Below are 18,692 nucleotides of genomic sequence, written 5' to 3' on the forward strand. Positions count from 1 at the left end.
AGATGGAGATCAGATACGCCAAGTCCTCAGAGTGTGCCACGGGCTTCTTCTAGTGTGCCCGCGACAGGTGGTACTCTTTCGCCATATCGTTGTAGATGTATGCTTAGATGTCATCTGTCAGATCCTTGCATAATCGGCGGCCTCTATCAATGCCAAAGACGACGAAAAGAAGCCGGATGTAGTTGATCAATGTTCGCACCGAGATGTTTCCGACTCGTGACTGTGCCATGAAGATGGCGTACTTCTTCAGCAGCACCCGGTCAGGCGCAGGGTGGTCGGCGTTAAAGTATCGTTAGGGATCGAGGTCTGGCGTTTGCATCTGGAGATACTCGTTGCTGTTCTAATGCCGAATCCATACGATGTTTCTGGTGAGTGACATCGAGATCGTTTCGGTTTTCGAGGCGGAGGGCCTTATCTTCGAGGGCTGCTTGTGCTTGCCTGAAGCGTTCAAGACGTAACTCGGCGTGAGACATGGTGCTGTGCTACGAGAAGAGAATCGACACTGCCCATTTCCATTAGCTATAACGAAGGTGAGGCGTAGTCATCACTTACTCAATTATCCCTCATTCTCCCTCGCCGTCAACCTTCCCTCCACTTTGGCCCCAGGCCAACACCGCCACGTCGTTGATGTCCTGTTGATGTGCTGTCGAGGTCAAGAAGGGAAGCGGGGTGAATTGTGTGAAGTAACGCATTGGTCGCGCTAGCTGAGTCGCGCTACAAAACGCGAAGTCACGTGCCGGAAATGAGAAGAGAAGGCGCTAATACCAAGGCTGTCAAAGTACTAGCCGGAGGAGAGCCCTTGTAACCATGGTTATAACCTCATTATATTCTATAATAATGTTACAGATGAGTAAATCGACAGTGCCTACCTATAAGTTATAGAAAGCGAGAATGAGGGTTGCTAACGCTAGGTGTCAGCAACCTCGTTACGTTCTGTAAATCGACAGTGTCCATTTTAAGAGCTGTAGAGAGCGGGTAGGAGGGTTGCTGACATCCTGTGGGCAGCAACCTCGTTATAAATGAACAAACAACTGTTATAAATGAACAGGGTCGAATACTCATAAATATAACAGTTGTCTCTTTTCTCCTTCGTAATAACAGTTGTCTCTTTCTCCTTCGTAACAGTGTCTCTTTCCTCTATGACAGGGTCTCCTTTGTGATAGTGTCGTCTCCTTCAGGACTATGTGCTCTCTATAATAGTGTCATCTTCTTCGTGACCATGTCTGTTTCGCAATAGTATCGCCTCCTTCGTGACCATGTTTACTGTATGATAGTGTCGTTTACTATGTCTCCTTTGCGATAATGTCATCAACTTTATAAATAGGAACCCCCCGTGATGGAAGTGCACCTTCGGAATATGGGAAATGCATACATACTATGATACCAAAACGGTGGTTCTACTTAAATCAAACTCCAACTCGCAGACCCTTCTACCATGATCCCCCTGACCGAATCTCCCCCTTGCAACATGCTGCATAATTACCCTCTAGGATTCCCATCCTCACCTCCCTATCCGTCGCACTTTCCCTGCGCTAGTCGTAGCGTAGTCACGGGCTATCTGTAACGTCAATCGGCGTTTGGCCATATGGGAGGTCAACCCGCGTTGCGCTATGTGTAAGGTCGATTACTGTTCGACTAGCTTTTGCCTTCGCCGTCTTTGCCATTTCGGCCATTTTAGCTCGGATGAGGGCTGTTTCTGCATCCATAGCAGCTATTGCAGCTATACTAGCTAATATCGAAGCTTCGTTGGCGGCTGCCCGGGCTCTTTCTATCTGGCGTCGCCACTCTACGGCTCGTATAATCTCGATGATGACCCTCTCCGAATCCCAAGTGCAACTGACGTCGATACGGTATTTCTCGCACAAGGCTTTGAGCCCGGCCCCGCTTCTCCGTCGATACATATATCTGCTAGCGAGAAAGAAGAGGACGTTGACTGCGTCAGGGGGCTTCCTTGGTTCGCTATTATTGGCCAGTAGACCCATAGCTGCTTCATATTCTGTTGCTGCGTTGTTGTTGCTCATCAATTCCTGATACGCCGTCTCGTATAATCTCGCAATCTCCTCCCTTATTCGCGCCGGACTCCATTCGGGGCTAATAATGATGCCAAGACCTTCGCACATTTGCCGTTGCTCGAGCTCGCTATTCTCTGAAACAGCAGCGATCATGCGTTCTGCGCGAGCTCGAGCTTCTCTTTCGGCTTGGGCTACTTCTGTTTGGTTGTCAGCTCTCTTTGCGGATTGGTAAAGTGGTTTCTTTACCTTTAACAGTTCATTAAGCAATCTTGCCCTATCCCACGAAGGGTCGACGCAGATTCCATAACGCTCTAACAGGCTCTCTAGTGCCCCAGCACTCATATATGGCGGAGTCTCAGTAGTCATATATTGTGGAGCCCCCTTGCTCATGGGCTGTAGAGCCACAGGAGTGAATTGATATGGAATCAAATTGAAAAGATGTGAAATCGCAGTACTGGTATTTTGCGGATTCCCAGTGGTGATGGTTTTCGGAGTCCCAGTACTGATATTTTGCGGAGTCCCAGTATTCCCCTGTTGCGGAGTGCCGCCGGCCAATACTGCACCTGCGGCAGCATATGCCAATGCCTTTTGGCGAGCCGCCTCTTCCATCATTTCCTCGATGTTCTCGTCGGTTACCACAGGACCCGCCCGTTTGGCGGCAGATGGCGCCGCACCACCTCCACTGCCCATAGGATCTAGATCATCTTCGCCTGCTCCTCCTCGCAACCCTAGCCCCACTAGACCACCCGAAGAACCCGGTACAAACTCCGGTGCATTTCCCCTGAAACCCCCAAAAGGCACCGGCGCTACAGGCCGGTTCTGAGTCTGGCCAACTTGCAAGTTGGCAAACACCGCAGCCGTAGCAGTATCAGGGGACGGCAGAATAACAGGGGAGGTTCCAGCCGGTATAGTTATCGTCATAAAAGCCTGGAATGTCCCTCCCGTTTCTTGGCCCGGAGACCACGGTCTGGGTACTAGTCGTTGAACTTTGGCGCGGTTTCCATCCCCAGGAGCCTCGTTCTCCGCCACCCTCTTCTCAGTGGGCGGCGCGGTGTTAGGATCATAATTTCGGCCATCGACGCCGAACCAAAACGCTGCCTGGCCGCCAAGCTCAAGCATGGCAAATGCAGGGAGCGGCCCGGCAACCGCACCTGGCTTTACTTGCACCCCATTAACGACAATAGTTCGTTCCCAGGGATCGTTGTTGATGAGGAAGTAGCGGTACCATCTATCGTGGTCCTTTTGGCGCTCAGACTCATAGTCCCGGCCTTCGAATCCGCCGACTGGACCCCATACATCTCCCTGTAGGTCATATTCGAACTCGTCCTGGAGGAAGCTTGGGGAATTATCATCCTCCACGTTGCCTCCTAGTTTATTTGGCCCGTGGGTTTGTCTACTGTGCTGTGTTGGAGAACGTGTGCCCGAATTGTATGTCCTCAGCGGGTTTTGGGGGACCTTGGTGCGGTCTCGATAAACTGTGTTCAGACGTCGCGTTGGTTTGAAAGGGTGTAGTGGCTGGCGCGGAGGGTTGCCAACTGTAGGATTTACAGGGACGCGGCGTATATCAACGGCGAAGGGTCGGTCTTCGCCATCGAGGTGACTGTCTCTCAATTCATCTGGCCAGAAGTACGGCGGCAAACGGAATGTACGCCCAGGGATCCCGTCCCAGAGCTTGAGTTCTGGACGGCCTATGTCATGTCGTTCTGGCAAGACGGTAGACTGAAGAACCTGTATCATATCAGCTTATTGCTTTTAATAATAGTACAAGTCCATTGAAACTCCTTCTAGCAACTATCACGACTATGGACTTACCGGGACCGGAGAGAATCGCGTGTCCAGTGTGCAAGCTTCTGGAAACGGCGGTCGCATGAACCTCACCGCAGACCCATCCACGCCCTTCAGCTTTGGAACCCAAAAGCTGTTCTCGACCGGGTCAGGGCTGCCCTCGACAATGCGATGTGGAACATATAAGGCGAGTGGCCCCGATACGTACTCGTAACTATCCAGTTTATTAATGTTGGCCGGATCCATGTCATGTGGAAACACCTCTGCGGGGCAGACGCCCTCCCTAACCATGGCAATGGTCCTGGTCAAAGAAGCGTCGTCCTCGCCCATACACCACAGGATATTGGCAATCCACCACGACGAGCTGAGTTCCACCGACAGGGAATTAATGCGCTCCATATCCGCATTCATCTCCTCCTCTGTGCCTTTTTGAGCGGCGAGCGGAGAACGGATACTTGGGTGAGGGACAAGCAGTGGTTGGATCCTCCTATTTTTTGATATTATTGCGAGGCTACTGAAGTCATAAGAAGCTTCTCCGGGATTCGGAGCGGGCCCAAGACTAGGAGGCGGCGGCGGCGGCTTCTCTCCAAATTGAAACTCGACCTCTCGTCTCCAATCGTCAAAATCAGGGTTCAATGCCAAAGGGTCCTTTTTCAGCTGCTCGTCCATTAACGTAGTAATGTCGTATCTACCACCAACATGCTTTGGGGCTACATATTTGCCTGCCAGGGTGCCCATCGTGGTCACTTTTCGAAAGTACGGTCCGAAATTTCCAAAGTGTGGGAGCTCTCCAACCTCGGTGTGCCTTCTATCATCGGCATCGTTTCGGGTTACATTATGGTCGGCAAATGGATTTTCCTCGCGCACCAATGATTCCCTTGGACGCCCCCAAGGATCGACCTCGTACTCATGGTAGTCATCGTCTGCAGGTCCGTCAGGCACCTCCTGCGGATTCTCGCTACTGTTGAAAAACGTGGGCCTAGGGCCAAACACTGCCTCAGTCCCATGCAATCTGACTGCCGCCAGTCGTCTGTTCACATCATAGATTTGGTTAAAAGGCGTCGCAAATCGCGGGTCAAGAACACCCGTCATATCGGCCGGATCGGCATTTGGCGCTTGAGCCGCCATCTAAACGGTATAAAAGTCAGTTTCCTCACCTACCAGGCCACCCAATGGTCGGCCTATGCAATGCAGCTTATATCTGTAGACATACCTTGCAAATATAGAGGTTATAATATGATTAAGGTCCTTTCGTATCTCGACCGATTCCAAGTCGCAATAATTAATATTCACCCGGCGTCACCAAGAAATAATCAAGGGTTTTGGAACCCATTTCACAGACAAAGGAGGTCTTGTTACGCTCCTCGTCGCCGGAAGCGTAAGCCCTCGGCGGCACCATTCGTCCCATTCAGCAATTTCGAACAAAGGCACATTCGCATCCGGAGGCGGTATTCAACTTTCTTTCATTTCATTTCACATCCTTGTTTTCGCAGCTTAGAATTATCCCCCGCCGAATCTAGCATTTGGAAGGGGTTGGAGATGCAGTCGCGGCCGGACAAGCAAACAAAGACTCTTGTGGAATGCAAAAAAACCCGCCACAAATTGTCGTACATGCAAAAAAAGACAGAACCAAATGATCTCACGGGGTATCATCGAATGCGGCACAAAATAAAAGTAACGAAAAGGGCATCAACGTCCCATACCAGAGTACCGGTCCATGACATCGAAAACGACGTGGTTGCTCACTTCGCAATCCGTGTTGCATTGTGGTGAACATCCAAGGTCGGTTCGGACATCGGATGGCAGAGCGTCGGTTGCCATCGCGGTAATCAAGTCGGTGGCATAGATGCAGCTATTCGTCCCAATGGTCTGGGCACTTGGCGTACTTCTAGGGGGACCGATAACGTATGGTGGTGTTTGGAATGAAGGCTCAGGTCGTACTGGAAGCTGAATTTGTCGAGGTTGGGGTTGCTGGTATACAGACATGGATGGGTTGTAGAGAGCTTTGGAAGGATCATAGAGAGGGGGTAGTTGCTGGAGGTAGCGGTATTGGTTCGGGTCAAAATGGGCCTGCTCTGCGATTTCGAAGGCTTTTCTTTGTTCCTCATGAGTCAACATAGGACCCAACATATTGATTGCCCCGAGCAGCCCTCCAGGCTGTAGCTGAGGCTGCTGTTGAAGTGGCGCCTGTTGCTCTCTCGGATTTGAAGTGCGGCTATTTCCTCCACAGCACTGATTTGAGAAGCTGTACGAAGATACCGGCGTACAAGGGTGAGATTCTCTTCCTAGTTTTTGAAGTCCTTGGCACTGAATGTCATCCGGCGACGATCCCGTTTGTAATGTATTCAGGCCCAGACCCGGGTTCTCGAGCTGTTCCGCTCCCTGGTCCTCCATGCTCTCCGGCGACGGCATCCACGGCGCCTGTGCCGCCAGCGGGCTAGCGACCATATCGATATTCTGTTCACCGGGCATCGTCGACGCCGGCCTCGTCTCTGGCGGCGACCCCTCCGTCTCGCCGCAATGCCATCTGCGACTGTTGAGCAGTGTCTCTAGGGCCTGCACATCATCGCTTCTCGGTGTATTCCCCGACCACTGCTGGCTGCCATCGTCATCGCTAGCATCGTCGGGGCTCAAGCCATGTTGGGCAAGGAGCAGACGTAAACGCCGGTTCTCTTCGATTACTTTGCGTGCCGCGCCCTGGATCTCGGAGCTGGCTTCGACGCCCGTGAGTTCGCATTGCCGGAGCCGGCCTTCGAGTTCCTGGAGGTACTCCTTCCTGCGCGCTCGGGACCGCCTTTGGTTGTCGCGGATGCGAGCCAGATTGGCCTTGTCCTACGTTGCGGTGTTAGTGGGCTTGCTCGTGGATTCTGCCCGGCATTCGTCAAGTATAGGCTAGTGTGCAGTTAAGTAGCTTACGCTGTCAGGCATGTTGCTTGCTTGTCGGTATGGCAATATCTGGCGTAGAACTTTCCAATAGTTAAGAGATCTTCAGTCCGACCAGCCTTGCTCATAGCCAACCTTCTTCCAGTTCGAGGACAAGCCGTCCATATAAGGGCCGGGCGGGAACGACAAAGGTGGCAAGACCCGGTTTTACCATCCTCCGCAAACAACAGAATTCTTACAAAGTCGGCGCCTGTGCTTAAATCTAGCCCTCAGAAGGAATTATCGGTGTACAGGGCAAAAGACGAGTCGCGTTCTCTCGATCGGCGAAAGGAATCCACAGCGCCTCGTCTGGCTGGGTCCGATCTTCGCCCCCCACACAAACCGGACTTACATCAGCACAACCCACGCAAAAAAAAAAGCTTAATTAGCAAGGCTACGGACCCCAATCTCCCCAATACCAGGCGTCAAAACACAAAACACCATCAAACTTCCCACTCTCCACACTTTTCCGTCGCGTCGCACCGCTGGCGTCCGTCTAAGAACCCTTGGGATCGACGCTAGGGTATCTAGAAGCCTAACTAACACAGCTTGTGGCCCTTTTTTTAGGCGTCGCCGAGCGGTAAATTGGGGCGGTCGTTCGGTTCGGGGCGGCGTGGGCAAGAAAGGGGGGAATCACGCACCGCTTCGGGCTGGCTGAGAGACTCACGGGGCGCGACCCCAATGAACGAGGCTCCCCGTCGGGCAGGGTGGGGTTTGCTCACTAATAGCGTTGTAGTGCCCCCCACGCAACCGCCACCGCCGATAATCCCAATTCCACAAAACCTATTACTCAGTTCAGCAGAGCAAGGGTACGTTGGAATGGTGGGAACGTTTGGTATGGTGGTTGTGAAGTTACTAAATCTGTGGATGGTAATCCCGTCTCTCTGGCCCAATAAAGATGACCGCTCCATCCACCTCCGCCTCCTAAAACTCCAAGTGATCAATCACTATAAATATGATAATGCAGCGCATAAATATACGGGACGCCGGATGACCAAAAAAAAAAACTAATGCCACGCTCTCCCATGCAACAAAAATCGCTCGCTAACTCACTTTCGTGAAAGGGCAAGATTCGATCCAATTCTAACGATCATCACAAAATCTCTTGCCCCTCGTTGCCCAATTCATAAGCCGTGTCGGGCTACGATTGGGACTTCAACGGACGCTTGGACGTCGTCGATAGTTCGAGTTCCGCGCAATGACGGCGGCGTACTCTCTCCTGTAGACGTCCTCGTCCACAACATCATCATCTGCTTCCATCGCGTCATCATCTACTTCTAGGACATCGTCGACTTTGATGGCCGATCCGCCGTCTTTTTCCACGCATTTCACTTCCAGTCCCTTGGGCGAGTTTTCCGTGGTTTTTTCTAATGACTTTTGCGCCGGCTTTTGTGCTGGCTTTTCCGGTTTCTCAAACATCTTTTCTGCTTCCCTCCTGATCTGGATCTGCTTTGAAGTCCGTGGCAGCTGGGGTTCCGGCTTCAATGTAGCGGAGGCAGTAGGGGCAGCAGCTCCACCTTTATCACCCGCTCTGACATAGTCAGCTTTCCGGTCCGTCGTCTCGCTCGAGTCCTTGTCCGTACCAACTTCCGCTCCCTTCCCTTCTGCCTTCATTTCCTCTCCAGCCCTATCCCACACCTCTTGTAGTCGTGATTTGATTCCTTCAATCTCCGAAGTGCACTGTCCGTCCCGCAGGAACTGGTGGGCCGCATGCTCGCACATGCTCTGGCACCACTCAAGTCCACTGTCCAGCTCGTCGAATATACTCGAGCCCAACGCAGATACCCTTGAAGATGCTCCGCCACCAGGAGGGCCTTGCCCGGCGCGTCTCACGCCCGGCGCACCTGGCCCAGCACGAAGGGCTTTATTGGATGACAATTCTCTCATCGGCCCCATGCGACGCGTTGATACAAACTTCAACGCAGGCAGCGGCAGCCCCTCGTCATCCTCATCACCAGGCGAAGCAGAAGCCATCATCGCATTCGGGCTACTAGTAGGGCCATTTATAATATCTCCTGCAGCAGCCGCTGGGGTTTTATCCACCTCCAACTCTGGCTCCAGCTCATCGCCCAGTGCCTCCAGATCAGCCATCATGCGCATGCTCGCCATCCGCGCGGCCATCTTGCCCTTGCGCATGGAGTTGCGGGAAGCGCTGATGTGCTTGACGAGGGCCTCGAAGTCGCTCTGCACGGCCGAGTCGTAGTAGACGATTATCATGCAGCGGGTTCGGTGCTTGGGTTTCCCGAGTTCGGCGGAGGCTAGAGACTCGGTCTTGCGCTTGCGGAGGACGGGTGGTGTGAGTGCGGGGAGACCCTTTGCGAAGGCCCCGCGGAGGCGATTAGATGTGTTGTGTTGGGGGGTTCGTGGGGAGTTGTCGACATTCGGTGGTGATGGTGCCTTGTCGGTGGTGTCATTATTTGTATTGGGGGTATCAGTAGTAGAATTCATGGCAATTTCGATATCCTCTGGAATGACATCGTTGTCGTCTTTCGGCCGCAGGGACTCCGTAGAACCCTTATTCCGTAATGAGCGTGTCGAAGGTCTACTGTTCTCGGCCTCGGCCAGTTCGCCCTGTCGCCTTGCTATCTTGCCATTGAGGTCATCGAGAAGAACCTGCCAGTCGGGTATCGACTTGACAAGGTTATTAAGCGGATCCATGCTGAATGCTGCTATGGACCTCTCGCTTTGATATCGTGTTTGGTGAAAGGGGACCAAGAGTGCCGCTGATGTCGTTGGGTCGTAGATGTTGTTGTGGTTGAACGGGATTCGAGTGTCGGGCTTGTTGCAGGAGGCACGCCCTTACGAAGAGGCCATATCTCTTCAGACGCGCACAGATTTCGTGGAAGCGAGGCGGTGATTTGAAACTGACAGTACGGAGTATGAAGTTTGTGTTGGCCGTTGAGGAGGTTGAGGTTCGGTTGTACAGAGGTGCTGTGCTGTCTCTCACGCTGCCGGGAGTGATCGCTGCTTGGCGTGGAGTTTGCGCTGTCCGGTGCTTGGTAGCTTCGGTCTAAGTCACTTGCCACGAGCAATATCCGACTATGAAGGGCAATTTCCCAACAGCCCCCACTTGACGCTGGTTCTCGAAGGTGAATAGAAGGAAGCGACGACGAGAGTTGGGGGAGGAGGAGAAGTCGGCGTCTGGATAGATCGTAGTCGAGAATTTTGTCGCACTTCGGGGGGTTGTGAGGGGTTATGTACTCCGTATGACCGTCGAGTAGTCTATATGGGCCAACGACAAATACCTCTTGTGAGAAAGAGGATCTGCGGCGATGTTTCTCCATAGACGTACTATAATAGAGCCATGATGTGTACTCTGTATTCGAGGTGTATTCTATAGTCTATAGTCTATATTCTACCTTCTTCCCCCATGAGCTGTGATCTACGAGACAGGCCAGGCGAGCCATATACGAAGCTGAAGCCCATCGCGACGGCCCGCAGTGTGAGTCTAGGCGTCTCATGGGCCTCATACATCACGGCCGTGAGCGGTTTTCTCACCTGATTCCAAAAGCCCCCGCGCGCTTCTAACGTCGTTGGAGAACACTTATTCATCCAACCCAACTCGCTCCATGACGCCCAATGAACCGTCTGCGAGGGCCAACGGCATCGGCAAACTCGAAACACAAGAAGCAAGCAGATATTCCTCGCCAGAGACTCGAAGTAGATGATACGAAGTAGATGATACTCATCACATCTCCACCACGCGAAGAGCTACTCCAGTACTTGTAGCCATCCACACGAGGTTCCGAAGCCAAGTGTGCCCCCACATGTTGCCAGAACGATATCGCTGTGCCATCCGCCCGCATATCTAATGAAGACATCCCGACATCCCAGTCTCTGCGAATAGAGTGTTTTAATGGCACCAACACTTTTCTCGTCGCACTAGGCCTCGGGGTGCCCGCCGTCGATTTATTTCCCTGTTGCACAGCAGCGCCGAGACCTTCATCCCCGTATCTCATCAATCTCAGATCTTGCCCTTTCCTTTCTTCTCGCCAGACTCCGCACAAAAAGCGGCTGAGAAAGCTGTGAGGAAATCGTGTGTGGCATCTGTTGACAGAACGAGACGGACGAGACACAAGCGTAATCGGGGAACCCTTCCGCCCGATCCTAGCGAACAGATCGCCACACCTTCTCTTTTCTCCAACCCTTCCTGCACGCCAAGGTGGGCGCTGTAGAACGAGCTCAACGTCAGCCTCCATAACCACCCATAACCCCCACCACTGGAGGCCAAAATGACGAGTCGCGACTGCATATGTGAGAACAGAGCTTCGCTCTCGCTTTCTGACACAACTCCACTAGTTTGCGCGCTCCAAATACCCATACACCTCGCGCCGCCGCTGAAGAATTTGAATTTGCGTGTGCACCACAGAAGCAAGCCGCCAATCTTTCCTCAATCCATAATCCAGCTCTTGAAGAACTGTAGGTTTCCCATCAGGACCCTGGAAACCCTTGTCTCCACGCCTCAGCTCCCACAACCCCCACGAAGAAATCCGGCACGACCAACCACAGACACGTCTGCCAGTGTTGCACCCCGATGGGCGCTCGAGCTTCGACAGACAGCAGAGGAGTGGCACGGGACGTCGCTGACGTCTCGCTTGAGTGATTATATTAGCCTAATCCGGTCGGACTACATAATGCAACAACGGTTTGTTCTGTACATTATGCGAGCTACTGTCGTCATGCCAGTGGCTCCAAATCAGACTCGTAGCGTAACGTTCAAAAGGCCCCATTGATCAAGCTGTGCAGATGAAATGGTCCTTTTGGGAGACTCGGTGGTCTAGAAGAGTGAGTTGGGAAAAAAAGCGCCCAGATGCTCTATTTTGGTCTGGCGGTTTAGCTGCCAATTCTACATCCTCAGCCTCATGGTCTCAGATATTGTTTCTCTGGTGGAAGGCCAGGCCATTCTTTGCCAGTCGTCCTTATCCCGTGAGTATTTTGTAGCCCCTAACCCCTGATTCTCATATGCACTGCTGTTCCACCTCAACTGTCTACAAGCTCCCGAGTCGCATGGTTCTCCCTAATCCACTTCGCCTCCTGTCAGCTCCCCCTTTCCAATCTTCAAGCAATCAAGGTCCTCACGGGTTCAGCTCCTCCCTCTTCCACTCCCCTTCCACAAACGTATATATCCACCTCTTCGAACTCTCAGGGTCCGTAAGATCCACACACTCCACCTCCCCCGGCCTCACAACCACAAGCCTAAAATTCCCCTTCGCCTTCTCCTCATCGAACTCCCCCCCTGCAACCTTACTCACCTCCCCCGGCGGCGGCCCCGCCAACCCCTTTTTCAACTCCCTCCCCATTACCTCAAACTGCCTCTCCCATTCCCCCTCCCACCCCCACCCCTCACCAACCTCCCTCAACCTCCCCTTAAGCGCCGACTTCACAGCTTCTACCCCCTCTCCCTCACCTCCAACATCCGGCCCAAGAACCCACCCATCCCCCCGTATCCGCCATTGCATATTCACCTCCTTCACCCAAAACACAAGCTCCACCCTTCCTCCCCCACCACTCGCCCTCCTATCCCCCTGTCCCGGGCCGAGTAAATCAGGAACCTTAGCTGACCGCACGTCCGTCGTGAAGGTGAGTAGGTCGGAGGTGGCCGTCTGTGGACCCTTCGCGGCACCGCGTGGGCCGGACGCGAACATTCCCCGGAAAACGCAGGTTCGTGCGCGGGGGCTGTAGGGCGGTGTGAGGGACGGTGTGTGGTGGAGGGTGCTGAGGGTGAAAGTTGGGGGGGTGAGGTGGGTGAGGTGGGTGTGGAGGAGGGGAGCCCAGGGGGCGGGGTCGGCCATGGTGAGGTTGCGGAGGGAAGGAATGGTTGTGGTTGTTGGATTGTCGTGTGCGTTGTTGGTTTGTTGGATGTTGGTTGTTGGTTCCTGACCGTTGGCCGTTGGTTGCTGGGGCTGGTAGTTTTTTTGTTTTGGGTGTTTTTGGATTGGGATTGGATTGGATGGTTGAAGCGCTGGATTCGTGGCCCCGGTATGGTGGACTGTTGGTTTGAAAAAAAGGCGGATGCGTGTAATTGGTATATACTCCGCTGAGTGTGAGGTAAGAGGAGTGGCTCGCTCGTGACTCTGGAGTGTGGTGTTTGATGATGCAAGCTCACGATCTGAAGTTAAAAGTTGCCCTAACACGCCTGTGACCCCGCCATTCCCCGCATTCTGTCGTCGACGGATACGTCGACGATCGGCAGCCACAGTACGACAAATGGAACCCATGGAAGGAATTAATTACTCACGAAGGTAGCTGGCTCTCTAAAAACGGGATGAAGCTCGATCTTGTAGGAAATCATCGCTTTCTTTATTTGCGATTGGTCGTTTATAGCCACGATTTGGGTAGTGCTGGTAGTGCTGGTAGTACTTAAAGCCAGGTCCATATCCAAGGATCATCCTCGTTCTCTGCGGTCTATTTCTTTCCCAATAAATCTCCAAAACAATATTGCTGTACAATATGGTTTCAGACCGGTTTATATTCAGTACAACACCGTCTCGTGTTGCTAAACATTCGCCGAGCAGACCCCGATCAGCCATATATGAGACCAAACTAGGCGACAAGGTTATGCCATGCCGTTTCCCGGCTTCAAACTCATTACTAAGACAACTCAATGAGCGACTTCTGATTACCACGCAACTCGAATCGAGCCGTGTGATTAGGATCCCATAACACTCCAGGAGGGATACCGGCCTTGTTCTTATGTTTTCTGCTGTTCAGAGTCGATATTTTGCCCCTGATTCACCCATGTGGTTATCTACAAGCACCCTGACCGCCCACTCCCTACAGTAGTAGCGCAATAGCGTGTTCTGGCAGCCGCATCCCCCACTCGAGATGGGAGATCGCGAGATCCTCGAGGTGACCCGGCGCGAATCACCTTTAAATATGGATAATGGTTCTAGTGAGGCTCGGAAGTTGCCGCCCCACGCGCCGGCGAAGAAGAAGTCCCGGTCGAGTCGCGACGCCGCTGCCATCAAGCGACGATGCGTGAGCACAGCCTGCATTGCCTGTCGCCGGAGGAAGTCAAAGTGTGATGGCAATACGCCGTCGTGCGCTGCCTGCTCGAGCGTCTATGACACTGGTAGGTTTTTATCTAGGTTTTACTTTTGCCCACGCGACCTCAGCGCTAACTATGCGGTTACAGAATGCGTGTACGACCCAAATAGCGACCATCGACGTAAGGGAGTGTATAAGGAAAAGGCCGATATCAAGGCGCGCGAGTCGACATTGCAGACGATCGTGCAGGCAATACTGAACTCCTCCGAAGACAGTGTTTCGGCTTTGGTTCGACAGATACGCACCTGCGACAACCTAGACGATGTCGCAGACACTATCGCCCGAAAGGAAAACTCCGATGTGAGGGCGGAGGACGAGGACGATGATGATCTCATGATTGCGGCATACTCTCAAACCGTCGCTCCGACCTTTGAAAACGAGCTTTCGGGGAAAATGGGCGAATTGAGGATCGAGAATGGGTCGATGCGGTTCATTGGCGGCACATCGAACTTGATATATCTCTCACCAGAGGATGATGAGAAGGATGGCTCGGACGCGCTACAGCAACAAGATGCGCCATTATTAAGCTGGACAACTGTTACGGCGGACGCTGAGCTTATACTACATTTGCTAAACATGTACCTGAGCTGGCACTACCCATACTTCACGACATTATCGAAGAGCCTCTTCTTACGAGACTTCCTCCTGGGAAAACCGCCCGGGAATTCCAAGCGGACATTATACTGCTCGTCATTGCTAGTCAATGCAATGTTGGCACTAGGGTGTCACTTCACCAATTCGCCAGCGGGCTGTGCGGATCCAGAGGACCCCGCTACGAAAGGAGACGCATTCTTCCAAGAAGCCAAGCGCTTATTTGTTGAGAATGATGAATATGAGAAGCCACGATTAACGACTGTACAAGCCTTAGCATTAATGTCCCTGAGGGAAGCCGGCTGCGGCCGCGAAGCAAAGGGCTGGGTATACAGCGGAATGAGCTTCCGCATGGCGTTAGATATGGGTCTAAATCTAGATTCCGGCGGAATGGCCAGCAGCAAGGACCCAATGGATGAGAAAGAGATCGACGCACGAAGAGTAACATTCTGGGGCTGCTATTTGCTCGATAAGTGCTGGTCCAACTACCTGGGACGCATGCCCCAGCTGCCGACGTCAAATATAACTGCTCCAAAATACGATGTCTTCCCGGATGAGGACAGTGACACTTGGTCGCCATACACCGATACTGGAGTTAGTCAGTTGCATTCGCAGCCGTCACGCACAAGAGCAGTTGCGTTGCAAATATCAGCATTGTGCGAGATCAGTAGCGACCTACTGATATTTTTCTATCATCCCCAGACGCTGGAGCGGTCTATGGGGAAGCAGTCCGAGCTGAAGAAGTTGAGTGAGCTGCATACCCGCCTTGAGGCATGGCGCAAGGAGCTGCCCAAGGAGTTTGAGTATAAAGAGGGGCAACTACCTAATGTTTTACTTATGCAGTAAGACTCTTTGATCCTCTTAACCGTCGGTATATACTAACACTCCGCAGCATGTTTTTCCATCTCCTTTACATCCATCTATTCCGCCCATTCCTGAAATACAACCCATCGACCTCTCCTCTTCCCAGTCACGTCTCGCCCCGAAAATTCTGTACTTCCGCTGCCTCCGCAATCTCCAAACTCATGCGTCTGTACAAGCGCACCTATGGACTCCGTCAAATCTGCAACATCGCCGTCTATATGGTCCACTCGGCTTGCACCATTCACCTACTCAACTTACCCGACAAAGCTGCCAAGCGCGACATCATCCATGGCACCAAGCACCTCGAAGAGATCGCAGAGGACTGGTTATGTGCCCGCCGCACCTTAAGCATCATAAGCGTACTCGCATGCAAATGGAAGATCGAGCTCCCAGAAGAAGCACGCGACGTCCTCCATCGCACCGACGCCAAATACGGCACCTTCTCCCCCACCGACGTCCCCAGCCCCAAATCCGAATTGAACTTGGGTACGCCGCCGGGGTACAGCTCTCCCGAGGCTCCCAAAGCCGCGAAGACCGTATCGGTGCCGCCGCCAAACCCACCAGGCAGCGCGCAGAATAACGTGTACACGACCTTAGCGCCCTTCGTGCCCGTATCGGCCGCAGGAGCAGAGGTAGGCCCCATGTCTCTCGTCGATGACTCTGGGTTGAACATGACAGTGCCGTACCTTCGAAGCGCCGCAACAGGCCTCTTCAACGTCCTCCCCCCCAATATAGGCAGCAGCCCACGCACTTCGAAGCCGGGACAGACGGCGCCGCGGCAGGCGATGGCGGGTCCATCGCAAGGGAGGCAAGTTAGTCCAACAACGTTGTTTGGGGGACAGGGGGCGATGGGTGAGGGTCAGGATTGGTGGCTGCGCGATCAGGCGAGCCTGGCGGTCGGGTTTGATAATTGGGAGGATTTAGGGAGTGTGGGTGGGGAGGGGGCTTTCTTCACGGGCGAGGCCTCGGGTTTGGACGATAGTCCAAGAATGGGGGGCCCTGTAAGCCAGGAGGAATGGTATAATTAGGCTTGCACAAAAGGGATACCGTGAGGATATTTTTTTGCGAATTGTCTGGTCGTTTAGGACTGGTGGCTGGTGGGGTTTAATAAGGGAAGACATTATGGCCTGAAAATGGCGGTATATATCACTCTCAACTCTCGTCTTTAGCCTATTACTTCTTAGAAAGTATTTTTTTAGGCACGCGTGGGATCTATTCAAAATAGAAACCACATCGATTCGCAGTCATCTCGTCTTCGTGGCGTTTCGGTTTTGTTTTCATAAAATAAGGATAAGTTAAACTTAATATAACCCAGAATAATTATTTAATTCAACCAACAATAGATTATCAATCACGACTGCAAACGTATAGTCTATACCGACTATATGCTATCATTGCAAATCATAGCCATATTATACTGTCCGAGACTCTGTTCTTATTGATGCCACGTGGCTGTCCTCCAAACGCGCATTAGAGGAAGAGATGGAACGGATACATTCCGTGTTCGATATCTAAGCATGGCTCAACTTCGCATGATCCCTCAGGATATCATTCAATCCATCCCGCTTCTTGCACTGGTCAAAGTGGAAGCTCTTCGCGCACTCCTCCAGCTCTTCCTTGCCCATTCCACTGAACTGCTGGGCAAACTTATCCGACAACGTCCGTGACAAGAACGTCTGAAGAACCGCGCGCCTGACATGACACTCCACGTTCCACGGAGTTGGGTACTCATCCTTCGCATCCGGGTTCACCTTCTCAAGCTCTGCCACAAGCGGGGCCATTACCGACTCCATGGAGGCGCCGGGATACGATCCCCACGCATCTAGCTGGGCATCCACTTTGATCTGGAGGGAAGGGGCAATAGTACGATTCCACTTCGACTCCGGGTCCGTGTAGATCATACCCTGCAGGCCAATGTCCTTATATAGCCAGATGCTCCAGGGGATAGCGTGCTTATCGTAAATATTCAGTTGCTCCGCGAGCATGTTATAGCGCTGCTCATTGATCTTTTTCGCAGCTTCGTCTTTCTCATGGATGCTGTAGACTGGCCCGAACTCGCCGTTCCAGCACGGCACATCGTATTTAGCCATCCACTCCGCCTTGCGGCGGAATGATTTCTCAAGCCTGGATTTCTGCTCGTCTGTGCCAAGGTATGCGTCCCCCGAGGGGAAGCCCATGGAGTTGTAGTCGTGGTTGCTGTAAGCAGTGTTGGGGAGCTTAGTGGGGCCGGAAACGAGGGGCTCGAAGCCGACAAACTCCATTGCGAATGTATTTCTGTAAATTGTCAGATAGGTCTTTTCGTGGCAAAAGGAGGGGTGAGTACCCATCAAGCCAGAGGATGTGATCTGGCACGGATGGCCTCTCCAGGCGCTGGTAGAAGGCAGGAAGGCGGACATGCTCAGGATCACACGGCTCATTGATAGGGTTGTAACCTGCGACCCAAGGGTTCCCCTTGTACCGCGCAGTAATTATTTCCCATAGCCATCGGTACAGTCTTGATGGTATTTATAATCCCAAAAAGACGCCCAGGAAGAGTGGTTATCAGAGTGCCAGCCAGTCTTGGCTTTGTCCACCTGGCACCGTCCAGAATTGTGTAGATGTCATGCTTGGCACACTATTCGATATCAGTCTCACACCATCAAACACTACATTTCCATGGCAAACCAAAGAAGCAACTTACGAGATCAATAACGCGGTCCAAATGCTTGAATCCCTCTCCCTTCAACACCCTCGGATTCATATCATCCTCAAAGTGTCGGTAGTTGAACGGTAGCCTGAGAGCATTGAGCCCCAAGCTAGCAAAGAAAACAGCATCGGCATCTGTAAAGAAATACTCAAGCCACTTGTCGAAGAAGAACTCGTAGTTCTCTTGCCCCAGAACCTTCTTCATGGCCGCGCGGTGCTCCGATTCATGTCCAGGGTAGCCAGTGATGAAGTTCTCCTTGTTCATCCGGCCTCCCAGGGCTGCACCGCGCAGAATCACGGGCTTCCCGACGACCACTTGACATGATTGCGAGATTTGGAGCTGCACCGGAGATTATGTTAAAGCAACGTTAAACAGCAAGATCGTTGCGAATAATCAACACTAAGAAACAAGAAACGTCTCTGTAAAACCATAACAAGGTATCTCCTGAAATTTTCTTGAAAATATCAAGGGACATACAATGACTGAAAACAGACTGTTGAAGGAACAGCGCTCTTACATATGTTGAGATGCCCCGACACCCCGACACCTACCCCACTACAGCCTTGTCCCGTCTTGACGTCGGTCGAGCAAGACCTCCTATCAACGATTTACTGGCAGTATTTTTGGGACACTATCCCATGCTATCCTCCATCCAGGATTTAAATATTCAGGCTTAATACAGAGTTGGAGAACAGGAAGCCGCTTGGTGGGGGGGAGGTGCGGGGAGCGGTCTGTTAGTATCACTTGACAAACATTAAGACGGGGAAACCCCGGCTATGCTCTGG

General features: G+C 52.5%; 9 protein-coding genes across 9 annotated transcripts; 2 read left to right on the forward strand and 7 right to left on the reverse strand.

Moving 5' to 3' along the window:
- Positions 1 to 1,547: 1,547 nt before the first annotated feature.
- On the reverse strand, positions 1,548 to 2,165 carry VC83_06650 (uncharacterized protein; the record flags this gene model as incomplete). The annotated part of the gene is made up of 1 exon (XM_024470243.1): positions 1,548 to 2,165. One exon carries the CDS (start codon positions 2,163 to 2,165, stop codon positions 1,548 to 1,550), a length of 618 nt encoding a protein of 205 aa, XP_024321647.1.
- Positions 2,166 to 2,203: 38 nt separating this feature from the next.
- Positions 2,204 to 4,925, reverse strand: VC83_06651 (uncharacterized protein; the record flags this gene model as incomplete). Its single annotated transcript, XM_024470244.1, has 3 exons — positions 2,204 to 2,209; positions 2,259 to 3,740; positions 3,825 to 4,925. The coding sequence occupies 3 exons, from the start codon at positions 4,923 to 4,925 to the stop codon at positions 2,204 to 2,206; spliced, it is 2,589 nt and encodes an 862-aa protein (XP_024321648.1).
- A 561-nt stretch (positions 4,926 to 5,486) lies between these two features.
- Positions 5,487 to 7,195, reverse strand: VC83_06652 (uncharacterized protein; the record flags this gene model as incomplete). Its single annotated transcript, XM_024470245.1, has 3 exons — positions 6,816 to 7,195; positions 6,714 to 6,763; positions 5,487 to 6,629 (listed from the first exon to the last, which is right to left on the reverse strand). Exons 1-3 carry the CDS (start codon positions 6,892 to 6,894, stop codon positions 5,487 to 5,489), a joined length of 1,272 nt encoding a protein of 423 aa, XP_024321645.1. The 5' UTR covers positions 6,895 to 7,195.
- A 679-nt stretch (positions 7,196 to 7,874) lies between these two features.
- VC83_06653 (uncharacterized protein) lies at positions 7,875 to 9,377 on the reverse strand (the record flags this gene model as incomplete). Its single annotated transcript, XM_024470246.1, has 1 exon — positions 7,875 to 9,377. One exon carries the CDS (start codon positions 9,375 to 9,377, stop codon positions 7,875 to 7,877), a length of 1,503 nt encoding a protein of 500 aa, XP_024321646.1.
- An 11-nt stretch (positions 9,378 to 9,388) lies between these two features.
- On the reverse strand, positions 9,389 to 10,003 carry VC83_06654 (uncharacterized protein; the record flags this gene model as incomplete). The annotated part of the gene is made up of 1 exon (XM_024470247.1): positions 9,389 to 10,003. The coding sequence occupies one exon, from the start codon at positions 10,001 to 10,003 to the stop codon at positions 9,389 to 9,391; it is 615 nt and encodes a 204-aa protein (XP_024321643.1).
- A 64-nt stretch (positions 10,004 to 10,067) lies between these two features.
- On the reverse strand, positions 10,068 to 13,308 carry VC83_06656 (uncharacterized protein). Its single transcript, XM_024470249.1, has 2 exons — positions 11,799 to 13,308; positions 10,068 to 11,744 (listed from the first exon to the last, which is right to left on the reverse strand). The coding sequence occupies exons 1-2, from the start codon at positions 12,935 to 12,937 to the stop codon at positions 11,708 to 11,710; spliced, it is 1,176 nt and encodes a 391-aa protein (XP_024321641.1). The 5' UTR covers positions 12,938 to 13,308; the 3' UTR covers positions 10,068 to 11,707.
- On the forward strand, positions 10,090 to 10,387 carry VC83_06655 (uncharacterized protein; the record flags this gene model as incomplete). Its single annotated transcript, XM_024470248.1, has 2 exons — positions 10,090 to 10,200; positions 10,259 to 10,387. 2 exons carry the CDS (start codon positions 10,090 to 10,092, stop codon positions 10,385 to 10,387), a joined length of 240 nt encoding a protein of 79 aa, XP_024321644.1.
- NIT4 (Nitrogen assimilation transcription factor nit-4) lies at positions 13,309 to 17,750 on the forward strand. The gene is made up of 3 exons (XM_024470250.1): positions 13,309 to 13,791; positions 13,855 to 15,199; positions 15,250 to 17,750. The coding sequence occupies exons 1-3, from the start codon at positions 13,545 to 13,547 to the stop codon at positions 16,247 to 16,249; spliced, it is 2,592 nt and encodes an 863-aa protein (XP_024321642.1). The 5' UTR covers positions 13,309 to 13,544; the 3' UTR covers positions 16,250 to 17,750.
- Positions 16,733 to 18,513, reverse strand: VC83_06658 (uncharacterized protein; the record flags this gene model as incomplete). Its single annotated transcript, XM_024470251.1, has 4 exons — positions 17,902 to 18,513; positions 17,713 to 17,835; positions 17,545 to 17,672; positions 16,733 to 17,495 (listed from the first exon to the last, which is right to left on the reverse strand). The coding sequence occupies exons 1-4, from the start codon at positions 18,169 to 18,171 to the stop codon at positions 16,733 to 16,735; spliced, it is 1,284 nt and encodes a 427-aa protein (XP_024321639.1). The 5' UTR covers positions 18,172 to 18,513.
- Between the last annotated feature and the right edge of the window lie 179 nt (positions 18,514 to 18,692).

The sequence above is a fragment of the Pseudogymnoascus destructans genome (genome assembly GCF_001641265.1).
Source record: "Pseudogymnoascus destructans isolate 20631-21 unplaced genomic scaffold scaffold_19, whole genome shotgun sequence".
Lineage (NCBI taxonomy): Eukaryota > Fungi > Ascomycota > Leotiomycetes > Thelebolales > Thelebolaceae > Pseudogymnoascus > Pseudogymnoascus destructans.